Genomic DNA, 17,139 nt, shown 5'->3' with positions numbered 1-17,139 from the left:
CACTTCCCCTCTAGCAACTACCAGTTTGTTCTCTATAGTTAAAAGCCTGTTTTTTGTTTGTCTCTTTTTTGTTTTTCCCTTATTTACTTATTTACTTACTTATTTAGTAATCTCTACACCCAACATAGGACTTGACTCACAACTCTAAGATCAAGAGTCACATGCTCTTCTGACTGAGCCAGCCACATGCTCCATATCGTTTTTCTTTGTTCGTTTGTTTTGTTTTTCTTTTCTTTTTTTTTTTAAAATTTTTAAAATGTTTGTTTATTTTCGAGAGAGAGAGACGGTGAGCGGTGGAGGGGCAAATAGAGAGGGAGACACAGAATCCGAAGCAGGCTCCAGGCTCTGAACTGTCAGCACAGAGTCCTAGGTGGGGCTCGAACCCACGAACCTCTGAGATCATGACCTGAACCGAAGTCGGCCGCTTGACCGACTGAGCCACCCAGGTGCTTCTCTTTCGTTTCTTAAAATCTGCATATTAGTGAAATCACATGGTATTTGTCTTTCTCTGACTTCCTTCATTTAGCATTAGACCCTCTAGTTCCATCCATGTTCTTCCAAATAGCAACGTTTTATTCTTTTTTTTTTATGGCTGAGTAATGTTCCTATGTGTGTCAGGGGTGTGTGTGTGTATTTGTGTGTGTACACCACATCTGTATCCATTCATCTATGGATGGACATGTGTGTTGCTTCCATATCTTGGCTATTGTAAATAATGTTGCAGTGAACGTAGGGGTGCATGGGACACCTGGGTGTCTCGGTTAAGCAACCGACTCTTGATTTCAGCTCCAGTCGTGATCTCATGGTTTGTGGATTCAAGTCCCAAGGCGGGCTCCATACTGATGTGCAGACCCTGTTTGATATTTTTCTCTCTGTCTCTGTCTCTGTCTCTCTCTCTCTCTCTGACCCTCCCCCCTCTCAAAAATAAACAAACAAATAAATAAGCTTTAAACCTAGGGGTACGCATATCTTTTCATTTTCTTTGGGTAAATATCCAGTAGTTCCATTACTGGATCAGATTAAATGCCTTTTGCCCTTAGCAAAGTGTCAACACTGAGGCAGCTGAGCTCCCAGAGGAGGGTCACTCTGCCTGTCTCAAGGACTTGTCAATGTGCTGTAAGTTGTAAGGAAATTTAATTTTCTTCTTTTGTCTTTATATCCCACATCATTCCCCCTGAACAATTTTGACCCTTAAATCTTCAAGGTTGCTAAGGGTGGAAGGTCTTATCTTCTGTAACTTCTTCCTCCTGAATGAGTAGCATAGAGATGTCCTTACCTATGGGTCAACAGTGGTCAATTGGGGATATATATATGTGTATATATATATATATATATATATATATATATATATATATGTATATATATATATATATATATATATATATATATATATATATGTATATATATATATATGGCAGAGGCCTTTGAATCCAAGGGAGACCACATGTATGGATCTTCTGAGTGGAAAGGATCATCTGTCAGCTTCAAGTTATGGTAATGAAGGAGTCTCAGCACCAGGTGAAGAGACATGGGAGAAAACAGCAAAACATGATTAAAATTAACAAAAAGAAAATGAAGCCCAAATAAGAGTCCTTTGATAGTTGACAAAAATCCTCCTCCAGTCCAGGAGTTTAACCAATCATTAAAGGGAAGAGAGGGATCCTTTAAGGCACCAGTTTGAGTGATCATGTCAGTTAGAAACCCAGAAATATTTTTGTGGCAATTTAGAATGTATACGTAGTATTCTGTTTTTAGAATAGCACAAGTTCCACCTTGTGCAGCAGTTGAAACATCTAATGTCGTCTTGTTTTGTAAAACTGCTTTACACATCTGTGTTACGTCAGTATTTAATAGGGAAATGCTATTTTGAGTGTCATTTAGGGCTTTGACTATGTTTATTAAGAACTTCCATGTGTCAAACAATATCCTCCAGTCCTAAAGAGGTAGCAAAGATGGATACTAGGTGGTCATACCAATGAAACACACAGCGTGTCCACTGTTTTTGTTATTGTTTTTAAAGTTTATTTATTTAGAGAGAGAGATAGTACGAGTGGGGGAGGGGCAGAGAGAGGGAGAGAGTGGATCCCAAGCACACTCTGCACTGCCCGCGTGGAGCCCAGTGTGGGGCTTGATCCACACTGGATCAAGATTGCGAGATCATGACCTGAGCCCAAATCAGGAGTTGGACACTTGCTCGACTTAGCCACCTAGGTGCCCCTGTGTCCACTGTTGTTTTAAATTTGGAAGGTTGGCTGGTTTGGTGAAGGTTTTAATAATGCATTCGTGCATTCGGACAAAACCCAGAGTACAGTGGCCTATCCAGCCTGGGTGGGGGAAGCTATGGCAACTAGTTAGAGCTGCATAGCCACTGGGTCCCTTAGGAGCCAGTCATCTAATTCTGGGCCTCGTTGAACAGTAGGCAGGATTTCACGGGCCATTCGATTTTGGAGGACCATCTTTCCAGAGGACTGTGGTTGTCAGGCTGAATGTAAATAGTAATTTTTTAAGGCCCAAACTATTTGCTCAGTTATTTATGCGATAAAAAGATAGTCCATTGTTACTTTGTAGGGACCAGGGGAGTCCAAACCTAGGGCAGTTTCTTCTAGCAAGGTTTTTGTCACCTCAGTGGTCTTTTTACTCAAATCAGTAGCCTGGAATAACTGTATATTACCTTCTGTTGGTTATTTGGCAGGGGGTGGGTGGATAAAGATTTTCCCCTTATTATTAACAAGCTAGTCCTGTGCAATTTTTTTTCTTTTAAATATCCTCAGTTCTTGGGCTATGTGAATTTCTTGGTCTGAATAGACTGGAATTATGGATTTTTTTTTTTTTTTTTTTTTTTTTTTTTTAGAAAGAGAGCACATATGTGAGCAGGGGAGGGGCGGAGAGGAGGACAGAAGATCTGACGGCTCAGTGCTGATAGCGGAGAACCTGACATGGGGCTTGAACTCATGAACTGTCAGATCATGACCTGACCTGAAGTTAACCAGTTGAGCCATCCAGGTGTCCCTGGAGTTATGGACTTTATTGGAGTTGAGACTGGCATAAAACTTTTGCCAAGTTGTTGGCATAGAATCTATGACCTATAGATTCTAAGGTCATATCCTTTTGATGTCCTTTGAGGTGAATTACAGCTACCTCCTTAGGTAGGTGTACAGTCTCAAGAAGAGTAATAATTTGGGGGCCATGTTTGATTAGAGAGTGATGGCTTGATTACAATCCCCTTTTCTTCCAAATCGCTCTGTGGTCATGTAGGACTAGGAAGGCCTATTTAGAGTCAGTAAAGATAATACTTTTGAGGCCCTTTGCCAATGGTAAAGCATGAATGAGTGCTATTAACTCTGCTTTTTGGGCAGGTGTATTTGCCTGGAGGGCTTTGGACTCCACAGTCTGAGTTAGACTGACTTTAGCATACCCAGCTTTTCTTATCCTTTTTTTCTGTGAAACTACTGCCATTAGAAACTACTGCATTTTCAATAGGGAAATCTCAACTCTGATTGGCTAGAATAAATAAGATCAATAATCTCTGAGCAGTCATGTTCTAACACAGAAGTATGATGATCCGGTTCAGGCAAAGAGTATCTGGGTTTAAAATTTGATAAGTTTTATTTCAGGTGTATCTCTAAACATAGTCTGTATTTAGTAAGTTGACCTCCCTTCATCCATTGGTAGCCTTTGGGTCTCTAAGACATTCTGGACCTGATGTAGAGTCATTACTGTCAGGGACTGTCACATAGTAAGTTTTGAGGCTTCTTCGACCTCAAAATTGAGGTTAAAGCCTCTATTTGCAATTGGACATCAAAAGAGGTAGTCCCTGGGACAAATATGAGTAAGGAATAAAACCATCAAGAAGCCTTCTTTGTTTGAGGCCCAGCCTTAACAGTATCTTAATTATGAGGAATCATTGCTAGAGTTTCCTCTAGCAGTGTAGGCTTAGGAGGAAGAATGGGCCTATTCAGACGATCATCATCCAATATGTCCAGAGGAGATTTATTAACCTGGTTGGTGGTTAGACACATTCTGCAAGAGGCCCTAAGTCCAGATCCTGATTTAGGGCCATAAAATCCTGGACACAGGGGGCTTCAGTCCGTTTGTCCTGCTTCTTGCGTAAGAGATATAACCAGGGGCGCCTGGGTGGCTCAGTCGGTTAAGCGTCCGACTTCGGCTCAGGTCATGATCTCATGGTTCGTGAGTTCGAGCCCTGCATCAGGCTCTGTGCTGACAGAGCCTGGAGCCTGCTTCGGATTCTGTGTCTCCCTCTTGGTGCCCCTCCCCTGCTCACGCTCTGTCTCTCTCTGTCTCTCAAGAATAAATAAGAATAATTAAAACAAAACAAAACAAAACATTAAAAGAATAAAAATAAAAAATACTTAAAAAAAAAAAAAAAGAGATATAACCAATAGATCCTACTAAGGCCATGGAGTGTTACAGAATATCAGTCCTTTCCTAAATTTTGCAATCTGAATTGTTTCCAGTGGGTTAAAAGGCATTCCAAGAGAATCCTTGGGGACTGAAGAAGCTCCCATGCTCCTAGAAAAGCAAAGAGGGTCCACTACCAAAATTTCCCCCTGACTCCCAGGTGGCATCCCACGCAAGATATGTCAAAGGTTCTGGGTGTCCAAAGTGACCTGCGGCATCCCTGGAATGAAAATTGCTATTGATTACCATACTCCTTTGCCTTGAAGGCAGTGCTGCCCTAAAAAGCCCTGTGAAAGGCCCTGTGGAAGTGATGCTAGTGTCCTCTGCTTCCCCATTGCCTCTTAGGCTACAAATGGGTGCCTGGCATATGGACCACAATACTGTGCCATGCCTTGAAAGCTGTGCCTTAAAGAACATGCAGTGAAGGCCATGCTTTAGTTGACCTTGCCTTGACAAGAATGCTGTGAAGGCCCTGCTTTAGTTTGACTTGCCTTGAGGAACCTGCCGCTTTTAACCCATGAAAAACACTAAAGTTTTACAAGGGGAAATTACCCAGTTTTGTAGTTCAAGTAGTTAGTTGGGAGAACAGTAAAGAAAGAAATCCATCATGGTCTAAGCGACATTCCAACACATGGAGTCTTTACACCCAACTTCTCCAGGAGACAGTCCTTAGTTGGTCTTTAATTCAATCGGGTACTGGTTTCGGCTGGCTCTGAGTGGACATTTTGCAGCCAGACCAGAGATACGGAGATATGGAGAAGATCACATGAGACCAGTGAGGAGGGAACCTCACACAGGAGTCTTAAGATGGCAGCCATGCTAGTCGCTTGGGTGGCTGTCCCGTGCCCAAGACAGGCAGCATTGCATAAGGACAGAAATAAAGAGAGGGCATCAAGTTTCTGGGTCTTATTACCATTCCATGCCATGCCATGGTACTACCAGCCAAAAGGTAGGCTTTCTCCTCCCTGTAGAGTAGCCACGGGCTAGAGGATTGCAGCCTGAGTAATTGACTTGAAAGTGTTCCAATAAGACTATGCTCTTTGAAAAGCCTTGAAATGAAAGTAAAGGAAAAGAGAAAATACCAAGTTGGTACTGAGGCTCAGAGTCCAGATGAGAAGGCTCAGTCCCATGTTGGACATCAAATGATGTGAAAAATGGGGTTAGGAGCCCAAGAAAGAATTTTTGAGACATTTTTGGTGCAAAAAGGTGGTTTTATTAAACCACCACAGGACCTGTGGGCAGGAAGAGCTGCACTGGGGATGCGACCGGGGAAAGATTATATGCTTGCAAGTTGGGAGGGGGTTAGGGATAGGGTAAGTCTCTGGCTTTAAGGACCTTGAGGGACTAGTTGCTGTTAGGGAAAGGTCATTCATTACTATTTAATAAAAAGCTCAGTTATGAGACCCTTCAGATGTATGTCAGAGGGCCATAAACTTGGAGTGTGTATGATTGCCAACATATATCTTGTTGGGCGGGGGTAGAGATAAAGGAATTTCTACATGTTAAAGTAAACTTATGGGTTCCTAGGAGGTTGGGCTAAGATTACCTTTTGCCCTTAGCAAAGTGTCAACATCAAGGCTGCTGAGTTTGCAGACGAAGGTCACTCTGCCTATCTCAAGGACTTGTCAATGTGCTGTAAGTTGAAAGGAAATTTAATTTTCTTCTTTTGCCTTTGTTTGCCACATCAGTTATTGTTGCGTATGATGTTTGGCTTAAAATTTTCAGTCTTTTCACCATAGATACATATTAATCTTCCAGTTGGAGAAGAAGGGAAATTAAAAGAAAAAAACCAAAAATGTTATGAACAAAACAGAAGAGAAATTTCTTCCTATGACCTCTGCAACTCCACTCTTTCTGAGTTACCCTGCATTTCCTTGGTGACTCCTTTTGCTCTAGCTTCCTGACAAAATTGAGGCCACTGTGTTTCAGATAAAGAATTATGGACTCAGTTGATACAAATATCACTTCTGTGGCTAAAATGTGCTTCTCATTTTATTAGATGTCAGGGATTAATGGACAATACTTACTTCCAATTCAAATAGACGTTTCTCTGAGAAATGTAATGTAGAAGAGATGATTAAGTCCACAGTTTAGGGGGAGTCCCCTCATGCTGGCAGATGAGCCTCTCTGCCTGCCTGGCTCTGATCAGCCTTTTGGCTTTTACTTTGTCATCTGCTGTATCTGCAGTCATTGCTGCTCCTTTATAGCCAGTCCCTGGAGGTGTGGAAATGCCAGTTGAGCACAGGGTTCTAGCAGCAGTGAGTCCTGGAAAATTTATAAGCTGTGTGCTCATGAAAGCAGATGTTCCCAGCCAAATCCATACTGTCCTCTGCAAAACTGGAGGGCAGGTTTCTTTCCTCGTAGCAGATGAAGCAACTGAATCACAAAGGGCTCTGGCTGAGAACTTGAAAGGGTTTCCGCTGTTCACAGGTGTTTGCAGAAGCTTATTATCCTGCAATTTTGGGAGAAAACAGTGTTTTTGTTGTTGCTGTTTTATTTTATTTATTTTTTTGCTGACCAAAGAGGCTTTGGCAAACACTGAGTTGTGTGAAAGGAAGAAGGCTTTGTCCTAGCCACATTGTTTGCTGAGTACTGGGGAAACCAGTTGAATGAGCCACCAGCTCTGTCCAAAAGGAGCCCCAGTCAGTTGGAGGAATGTCAGAGCACACATTAAAACAGGGTGTAGCAGAGATAGATGCACACTGAGGAGAGCTGCTGGGGAGTCAGAGTTAGAAATTCAGATGAGGTTTTAGACTTACGATTTGATGTAAACACTAAATTCAGTAGTAGTTGTGGGTCACTCTGATTGGATGGGGGTGCCATCAAACATGGGACATTTGGGTGGGGGCTGGTGGCATGGGTGGTGAAAGAATTCACCCAAGGCAGAACAAAAGAGAGAAAAGTTTATTAAATACACCACAAGGGAGGGGCGCCTGGGTGGCTGAGTCGGTTAAGTGCCCAGCTCTTGATTTTGGCTCTTGATCTCAGGGTTTGTGAGTTCAATCCCCACACTGGGCTCTGTGCAGACAGTGTGGAGCCTGCTTGGGATTCACTCTCTCCCTCTCTCTCTGCCCCTCCCCCACTTGCACTCTCCCTCTCTCTCTCAAACTAAATAAATAAACTTAAAAAAAATTAAAAAAAAATACACTGCAGGGGAGCGGTTGGGCAGGACAGCAAAGGAGAGACTGTGGGGAGGTGATGGTGAAGGGCCACAGTTAAAGGGCGGAGTGAGGGACTATGGGACTTTTGGAATTTTCCCTTTTTTGGTAATCTTAGGAACTGTGCCTGGTTGTAACTGGTCAGTTAGACCCTATGGTGAGTTGCTTAATGAGCCCGTTTCCATTGCTTGTTTGCACTCAGCTTGGTGATCATTGTGGGCCCTTTTACCTTGATCAAGTTTCATTGCTCAAGCCTGTTGCATAAAAGTGGCCTCTACAATAGTCAGTATTCAGCTATGAGAATGTTTTATGGCTTAACTATCCTTAATACAAAAACAAGATATAAAAGGGAAAAAAGCACAACTATTCACATTTTTTTAAAAGAAGAGTGCCTTTTTAGGTGCCTGACTGGCTTAGTCAGTGGAGTGTGTGAGTCTTGATCTCCGGGTTGGAGATTCAGGCCCCATGTTGGGTGTAGAGTTTACTTAAAAACAAAATTTTTATTTTATTTATTTATTTTTTTTTATTAAAAAAAATTTTTTTTTCACGTTTATTTATTTTTGAGACAGAGAGAGACAGAGCATGAACGGGGGAGGGTCAGAGAGAGAGGAAGACACAGAATCGGAAACAGGCTCCAGGCTCTGAGCAGTCAGCACAGAGCCCGACGCGGGGCTCAAATTCACACACCACGAGATCGTGACCTGAGCCGAAGTCGGACGCTTAACTGACTGAGCCACCCAGCCGCCCCCAAAATTTTTATTTTTATTTATTTTTTTAGTTTTTATTTGAGAGACAGAGAGAGCAAGCATGAGTGGGGGAGAAGGAGAGAAAGAGAGAGAAAGAGAGAGAGAGAGAGAGAGAGAGAGAGAGAGAGAGAGAGAGAGAATATATCTCAAATAGGCTCCAAGCTCAGCACAGAGGTCAATGCGGGGCTCCATCCCACGACCCTGGGATCATGACCTGAGCCTAAATCAAGAGTTGGTCGCTCAACCGACTGAGCCATCCAGGTGCCCCAATAAATAAAATCTTAAAAAAAAAAAAAGTGCTTTTTATTTTTAATAACACAAGAAACATAGTCATAACAGCAAAATACTACAGAAATACATCAGGTATATAGAATAAAAGCTCATTTTGGGGGTGCCAGTTAAGTGTCCAACTCTTGATTTCAGCTCAGGTCATGGTTTCATGGCTCATGAGATGGAGCTCCAGGTCAGGCTCTGTATTGGCAGTGCAGATCCTGTTTGGGACTCTCTCTGTCTGCCCTTCCCCCGCTCATATGTGTGCTCACACTCTATCAAAAAATAAATAATATAAAATAAGCATTGAAAAAAAGTTCATTCTTACTATCCCTACCCTCCAAATTCCAGTTCAGTGTATTCCCTAAAGCTATTCCCAGTACTTGATTTTGCCTTTCTGCAATTGTGTGTGCCTTTGTGTGTAGAAGTACACACTTACTGCTACAAATCATGAGCTGTCTAATCGGAAGCATCAGTTTTTCTGGGAGTCCTTTCTTGTACTTAATTGACATTGTTTGTCATAAATTTAGCAAATAAGGGAAGTCTGTTTTATCAAAACTCATGCAAACACCTACACATTTGCATGTTAATAGTAATACATTCTGTCAACAAACCCACCTCAGTAGTAGTAGAATTTCAGTGGCCTTTACTCAGACTATCTACTAGAGGAGCTTCTCAAGTTCAGCAAAATCTCACATCTTTATTATTTTTGATATGACTTTTCAGTTGTCTCTGACAACTGACAGAACTCATTCATTAATCTAATTTGAAGATTTTTATTCTCAGTCTACTTTTGTCATACAAAAGTTTGTGATGGTGAGTTAACTAGTTTCTTAGTTTTTTAGTTCTTTTTTTTTAATGTTTTTTTTTTTTTTTCTTTTTGAGAAAGAGAGAGAGAATGAGTGGGGGAGAGTCAGAGAGAGAGGGAGACACAGAATCTGAAGCAGGATCCAGGCTCTCAGCTGTCAGTACAGAGCCTGACACAGGGCTTAAAGCTATGAACTGCAAGATCATGACCTGAGCTGAAGTTGGAGGCTCAACTGACTGAGTCACCCAGGTGCCCCAGCTTTTTAGTTTTTTAGGACGTAGGATTACATAGTTGGCCCCTATACTGTCTGCACAGGATTTTATAATTAAATTTTGTTGGAGTCCAAAAGGAATGCTTTCAAGAAATTCTAAATTAAGGGCCAGAGCAATTAGCCATCCTGGTGGCTTTGGGATATGGCTAAACTCAGGTGTACTTCTGAATAGACACAAGGAAACATTTCAGGCTGCTAAGGCAGCACACACAGTGCATGACTTTAATCTCTGCCTCCTTAAACCACCTCCTAGTACTGACTGTACTTCCCTGAGAAAGAGTGATGAACCTTGTCCTTGAAACATAAACATATCCTTGAACTTAACCAAGCTGTGTGTGCTTATTAAAATGCCTATCTGGGGGTGCCTGGGTGGCTCAGTCAGTTGGGCGACTGACTTCAGCTCAGGTCATGATCTCGAGATCAGTGAGTTCCAGCCCCACGTTGGGCTCTGTGCTGACAGCTCAGAGTCCGGAGCATGTTTCAGATTCTGTGTCTCCCTCTTTCTGACCCTCCCCCGTTCATGCTCTGTCTCTCTGTCTCAAAAATAAATAAACGTTAAAAAAAAAAAAAAAAAGCCCATCTGTTTCTAGCTACTCTTTTTTTTTTTTTTTTTTTTTTTTTTTTTGATAGAGTGTGCCTGCATGTGTGAGCAGGGCAGGGGCAGAGGGAGAAGAAGAGAGAGAATCCTAAGCAGGCTCCATACCCAACACAGGGCCTGACGTGGGGCTCGATCTCACAACTGTGTGATCACGACCTGGACCAAAATCAAGAGTTGGATGCTTAACTGACTAAGCCACCCAAACACCCCAACACCTTTTTTTTTTTTTTAAGATTTTATTTTTAAGTAATCTCTACACCCAACAGGGGGCTCGAACCCCCAACCCCAATTTCAAGAGTCTGTTGCTCCACCAACTGAGCCAGCCAGGTGCCTCTGATTCTAGCCACTCTTGCTCCATTCCTTCAGTGGGTTCACTTCCCTTTGGGTAAAATCTAAACTCCTTAGCAAGGTTCTTGCTCAGCTTTCCAGCCCATCTTCTCTCACATCATGCACTACCTCCCACCATTCCAAATCAGCGTGTACTTCCCAAGACTTGCCTTTATTTCTTGGCTTCCTCTGGGACTTTGTACTTGCCTACCTTTTGCCTATTCATTTGCCTTGAGGTCTCATCTTCTCTGGTAACCTTATCTAGGTTTTTCCCTGGTACCCCAAGTAGCTCTTATTCATTCTAGTCCCTTGAGGTTCTTAAATTCTTGAATAAGTGGCATGCATACCTGCATAACTTGCTCAGCTGACCCTTCCTCAGTTTAAGAACTTTGGTGTTTGAGGGAAGGATGTGATCTGAACTGCTATCAATATTTTCCTGCTGCTGCTGTTATTGTTTTATCCTTCTCTAAGACTGGAAACTATAATCACTGAGCTTTAATATAAATTAAAATGGTTTGTTTATTATACATCCTTCTTTTTCTATATTTTATTTCTTTAATACCCAGTCTTTATAGTCTAGCGGTCCTGTTAGGTTTTACTTTGAGAAGTACCTCTTATTCTTTTGAAAAGTAATGGTTTATTTATACTTCATTACCAAATGCTTGTTTTTAACTTACTTTATAAATTTTTAATTTGTGTGACTTTAATAGCCACCCAGTCAGCATAAGAAAATACTGGGTGTGTGCTTACTCAGTCTTTGCTTCCTCCTCCTATTTTATTCATAGGCTGGAATGTGCTTTTCTGCTTTTTAGTTGCAGAATAAATTAGTTTACGAGAGGAAATCTTTATACTCGCAGAAGAGGCTACAGCTGAGGTGAACTATCAGCTCTAAGAGTCTCTTAACCCAGGTGTCTAAGTTTCTTTCATTGAATAAATATTTAGTGAGCACCTAGTATGTGTCAGGGATGATATAGGTATTTGAGATACCTTAGGGACCAAAATCATTTTAAATAAATGTAAGCTTATAGAGCTTACACTCTAGCAGACATAGACAGAAAATAATATACATCGTATATTAGTAAACTCCATAATCTGTTAGAAGGTTATAGGTTCTATGGGGAAAAACACAGTAAGAGGAATGAAATGTGGTGGGGGTGGTGATAGGTGGCAGACAGTGATTTAAAATGGGGGGGTCAGGGGGCGCCTGGGTGGCGCAGTCGGTTAAGCGTCCGACTTCAACCAGGTCACGATCTCGCGGTCCGTGAGTTCGAGCCCCGCCTCAGGCTCTGGGCTGATGGCTCAGAGCCTGGAGCCTGTTTCCGATTCTGTGTCTCCCTCTCTCTCTGCCCCTCCCCCGTTCATGCTCTGTCTCTCTCTGTCCCAAAAAAATAAATAAACGTTGAAAAAAAAAATTTTTAAATGGGGGGTCAGGATATACCTAACTGAGAAGGTAACTTTTAAACTAAAAGTTTACCCACAGGGGTGCAGGGACAAGAGCTTCTGTGAAGAAGGAGCCCACTTGCAGTGAGGGAGGCTGCAATGAAGCAAACCAAGGGCAGGGAAATAGGAGGCGGTCATCAGAGGAAGAGGAGAAAGCCAGATCATGCAGGCCCACAGGCCATGGTGAGGACTTAAGGTTTTCACTTGGAGTGAAATTACAGAACTTTAAACAGAGGAGTATATCCCTAAAAACTTCGTCTACTACATCTTGAGTTAGTCACCTCTTACTCTGAAATTTGTTTGTTTTGGCTTTCACATATTTTAAAAATGGATATGCTACTTTTAAAACCATTTGCCTCTGCATGTATTTGGCTATGATTAATGATTAAGGCTACTGCACATTAATTTGTCCATGTAGGGTCCTGCTCCCCCAGCGGAGGATATCTCCATGAAGGAAGAGAACCTCTGCCAAGCTTTCTCTGATGCCTTGCTCTGCAAAATCGAGGATATTGATAATGAGGACTGGGAGAACCCTCAGCTCTGCAGCGACTACGTTAAGGATATCTACCAGTATCTAAGGCAGCTTGAGGTGAGTGGGCCTCTGGGTGTTGGTCGTGCAAGCAATGTGGAATTCACCACACAGCTGGGAAGGAAATGAGGTCAGCTTTTTAAACTTTTCATTCCGTCAACAGGTTCTGCAATCCATAAATCCACGCTTCCTAGATGGAAGGGAGATAAACGGACGCATGCGCGCCATCCTGGTGGACTGGCTGGTGCAAGTCCACTCCAAGTTTAGGCTGCTGCAGGAGACCCTGTACATGTGCGTCGCCATCATGGATCGATTTTTACAGGTGAGTGTGGCTTCAGGGACTGTAGCAGTGCGCCCTGGAATTGCATTGTGCAATACCAAAGGGTGGTACCTTGAAGAAAAGACCCAAAGTCACTTTGTGAGAAACTGAGGAACTTCATGTGCCAGAAGGGAAAGTAGCCAAGTGTGTCAGACCTCTGGTGATGCTGACCAGTGCTGGGCGTTTGTGTCAGGTCAGCCTGCGGAGAAATGCTGGGGGCCCCAGGGAGGGAGACGCTGCATTGCCAGTCATTCATCAGAGGAAACATACCAACAGGAGGTCTCAAGGTCAGCCCAAGCCTGTGGTGCCTTTGGATCTTGGTTTTCCGGGTCTGCTTAATCGATTTTGTAATTTGGTGCTCTCTGTTGTTAAGTTTCCTCATCTGAAAAATGAGGAATTTAGCTAGAGAATGTTGCAGTATCCAGCCAGCTGTTGCATGAATCGCTGTAGAAAGGAGAGGAGGCAGACTTTTTAAAGGGGGATTGGGAGTATGTGTGGGGAGTATACTGAGTTATGGAGGTCTAAAGTAGAGGAATGTAAGAAATTAAGCTGAGAGGCAGGAGTGGTCATCAAAATAGGACACATCACCTGGTGTCCTAAAACCCTAACCAGTTAGAGGAAATGCCAGATAGAAAGCACTAGTGTTATCCATCAGGCAGTAGCCCTACTGCAGATAAGGATTTATGTATTTAAAGTTGACATTTATGATATAACTCAAGTACAAATTCTGCCCAACAATACAGTAATAATTGTGTTTATTATAATGATGACCCTGAGATACCACCAAATCCTACGAAACCATAGATTCAGTGGTTTGCATTATACATTCCTCATGGGGTAGGAAAGTAGTCAGATTTTAGGTAGCTTTTAAAAAATGAGAGTTGAAGCAAGAAAAGCGAAATCCCAGTTTAAAAGAAAATGAAGGGACACCTGGGTGGCTCAGTCGGTCGAGGGTCCGACTTCGGCTCAGGTCATGATCTCGTGGCTCCCTCAGTTTGAGCTGCATGTCAGGCTCTGTGCTGATAGCTCAGAACCTGGAGCCTGCTTTGGATTCTGTGTCCTCCCTCTCTCTCTCTCTGCCCCTCCTCTGCTCATGTTCTGTCTCTCTCTGTCTCAAAAATAAATAAATGTAAAACAACAACAACAACAACAACAAAAACTTTAAAAGAAAAAGAAAATGAAGGGAAAGACTCAGACCCTGGACTGAGATTTTCCCTGACTCTGAAGCATCTTTGAAGATACCTCAGGTTGAATAATGAGTGTACTTTTGGTAATGAATGATTAAGGAAATGTTTGAGATAGCCCCTTCCACATCCCTAGGCATCCATTATTTAACCCTGCTTTTTGGCTTGACCTTATCTTGATGCAGACTGTGTGGAGTCCCATGTTGGGACTTCCCCCAGATGTTCAAGCCAGGATGAAGAGACTGGAGCACAGACCAGGAGCTTGGTTCTCAGGCTTATTTCTTCCCTACTGAGAAGTTGAGTGAACTTGGGCTAGTGTCTGAATCTCTTCTTAGCCCATCTCTTTGTATGTGGGAAAAATACATATACTTCCTAGGATTTTTGCGAGGTTTCAGTGAGGTGATTACTGAAATCTTTGCACTGTGCTCGGCACAGAGTGAATACTCAGTAATCTCTACACCCACTGTGGGGCTTGAACCCACAACCCTGAAATCAAGAGTCACATGCTCCACCTAGTGAGCCAGCCAGGAGCCCCTGATGGTACCTGCAATTAATACACAGGTTACCTGTGCTCGTAAGAGGGGGATAAGGAGAGACGATGTGTACTTCTGCAGGACGTGATTCGCTCTCACTTTCTTCCCCCCAGTGCCCCAGTCCTCTGGTCGGACATGACTTTTGACACCGTCTTCTTCAATTAGGTTCAACCGGTTTCCCGTAAGAAGCTTCAACTGGTTGGGATTACGGCTCTGCTCTTGGCTTCCAAATATGAAGAGATGTTTTCTCCAAATATCGAAGACTTTGTTTACATCACAGACAATGCTTATACAAGCTCCCAAATCCGAGAAATGGAAACATTGATTTTGAAAGAACTGAAATTTGAGTTGGGTCGACCTTTGCCACTGCACTTCTTAAGGCGGGCCTCAAAAGCTGGGGAGGTAAGTGCCTCCGATTCCATATGAGACTTTACTTTCCCCCTGTTGTCTTATGCTAGAAACATTGATCCAATTAAAGGAAAACTTAAAAATTTATAGAAAACATGTTCTCATTAAGTCCTAATGTTTTATCTCCTCAATTCTTAAAAGACCTCATGCTCTGTGTTTTTAATATACTGTGGAATAGGGCCCTTGCTGGGAAGGACGAGTGAATTGAGTGGATTTCAGCTCCTAGGCCTTCACCTGTGATTTTGCCAGACAGTGATAATAGCTGTGCTTCTTCCTCTCTGGGCTATTCAATCCTAGGTCGATGTGGAACAGCATACTTTAGCCAAATACCTGATGGAGCTGACTCTCATTGACTATGACATGGTGCATTATCACCCTTCGAAGGTGGCAGCGGCTGCATCCTGCCTGTCCCAGAAAGTTATAGGCCAAGGAAAATGGGTGAGTGTTGCGTTAAGAAGAAATTAGGTTATATTTTAGACCCTCTGGATATGAAAGGTCTTACCGTTTTCACCACAGTGTTGTTAAAGCAATTGTTAAAATCCAGAAGCCTAAAAGAAAGCTGCTTGGAATGCTTCAGACGTAGACTAGGTAAGCACACCATGGCACCCAGGTGCTAACTATACAGTTGTGAAGGCTGTGCATGGCTGCCTACAACTGGTATGCTAAGGTTTCTGGGATCTTTGGTTAAATGAAACCAGCAAGGCATCAAGCATCTAAGACAAAAGCAGGGCCAAGGCCCAACTGATTGAGCCAGTAAAGGTAAAAAGGAGCCACTTTTAGGTTTATACAAGTAGTCAAAGCTGCCAGCAATTGTGGTCCTTATCTCACGCACCAAAAGGGACAAGAACCAAAACGAAAGGGGCCAGGTGACTGCAGTGGGAGTCGTGGGATACCCTTTTGTGAAGGAGCCAACTCTAGACTGGTACTAAGCATAAGCAGTTCTATCATCTGTAGTTGTGCCCCAAGAGCAGCAGAACAAAAGCCTCCTCAGAGCCCAGGTGTTAAGAAACAGTCTCAAGATAGCCTCTCAGGGGAGATATGGAGGAGGGTGGGAGCCGCTCTTCCCAGCCTCCCTCCCCTCACATTCCAGGAGGATCACCAAGCATTCTGCCAAGACACATCAGCTGGGCTTCAGGCCTTTGCCTGGCCCTCTGTGGCTGCCTGCAAGCTTGCCAGGACACCATGGCAGGGCTGTCCCTCCACACATTTGATGTAAGAAAGAAGGGGAATAAGAGAGAGAGAGTATGTATGTGTGCTTAGGTATTTCCTAATTAATATATATTATTATTATAATTATTATATTATTATATATATTATATTATATTATATATTATATTATATATTATATTTTATATATTATATATTATATATATTATATATAATATATTATATAATTATATATTAATATTAAATATATTATTATTAATATTATTATATTATAATATTATAATATATTATTAATATATATATTACAGGAAGAATAGACCAGAAACTAATGGAAATGACACCTGTGGGGTTGGGTGGGAACAGGGTAGAAGGCTGGGGATGGGAGCAAGACTTGTGGTTGTAATTTTTTATCAGCTGTATACAATATAATGTAACTTTTTTGACTTCTGAACAATATGAGTGTTTATGCAAACCCTAACTGGAATTACACAGAAACAACAATGTCATCATATATCAAACTGGTAATAGAACACTGAGGGAAGAATTACTTTATATGGTTAGATAAAACAAAGACCCAAAAGAGGTAACATACTTAAAGTTTACTTGGGAGATGTATTGTTAATAGTGATCTGGTATTATAACTGTGAAACTATTTAGGAATATTAGGGTAAAACAAACATTCATGTTTGTTATTACGGACTAAAACTTTATTAATATTTGTTATTAAGGACTAAAATTTTCACAATAAAAAGAGGGATAATATTAACAATTAAAAACAAAGGAAAACCCCTATGACGTTAAATCTATTTTGGAAATATCGGTAAATTAATCATGAGAGAGCCCGGAAACAGTGATAACCCAGTAGCAGTGATCATACCTAGTGCCCACATAATGGATACTAAGTACCATTACCCACTAGGAACTAGGCCACCTTTGAGAGATAGCTGCTCTCAGGGTTGGGG

The 17,139-nt window shown here is 42.2% G+C and overlaps 1 protein-coding gene across 2 annotated transcripts in view; it reads left to right on the top strand.

The window, feature by feature from the left end:
- Positions 1-17,139, top strand: part of CCNB2 (cyclin B2) — a 29,578-nt gene that overhangs the window by 6,176 nt on the left and 6,263 nt on the right. For both annotated transcript variants that reach the window (XM_043555307.1, XM_043555308.1), the window contains exons 4-7: positions 12,456-12,626; positions 12,730-12,888; positions 14,768-15,004; positions 15,308-15,448. In XM_043555307.1, the coding sequence (XP_043411242.1) occupies positions 12,456-12,626; positions 12,730-12,888; positions 14,768-15,004; positions 15,308-15,448 (708 nt within the window). The remainder of the gene's footprint in view (positions 1-12,455; positions 12,627-12,729; positions 12,889-14,767; positions 15,005-15,307; positions 15,449-17,139) is intronic.

This window comes from Prionailurus bengalensis, chromosome B3 (genome assembly GCF_016509475.1).
Source record: "Prionailurus bengalensis isolate Pbe53 chromosome B3, Fcat_Pben_1.1_paternal_pri, whole genome shotgun sequence".
Taxonomy (NCBI): domain Eukaryota; kingdom Metazoa; phylum Chordata; class Mammalia; order Carnivora; family Felidae; genus Prionailurus; species Prionailurus bengalensis.
Note: the sequence above shows the minus strand (reverse complement) of the source record. Positions and strands in the feature narration are given on the sequence as shown.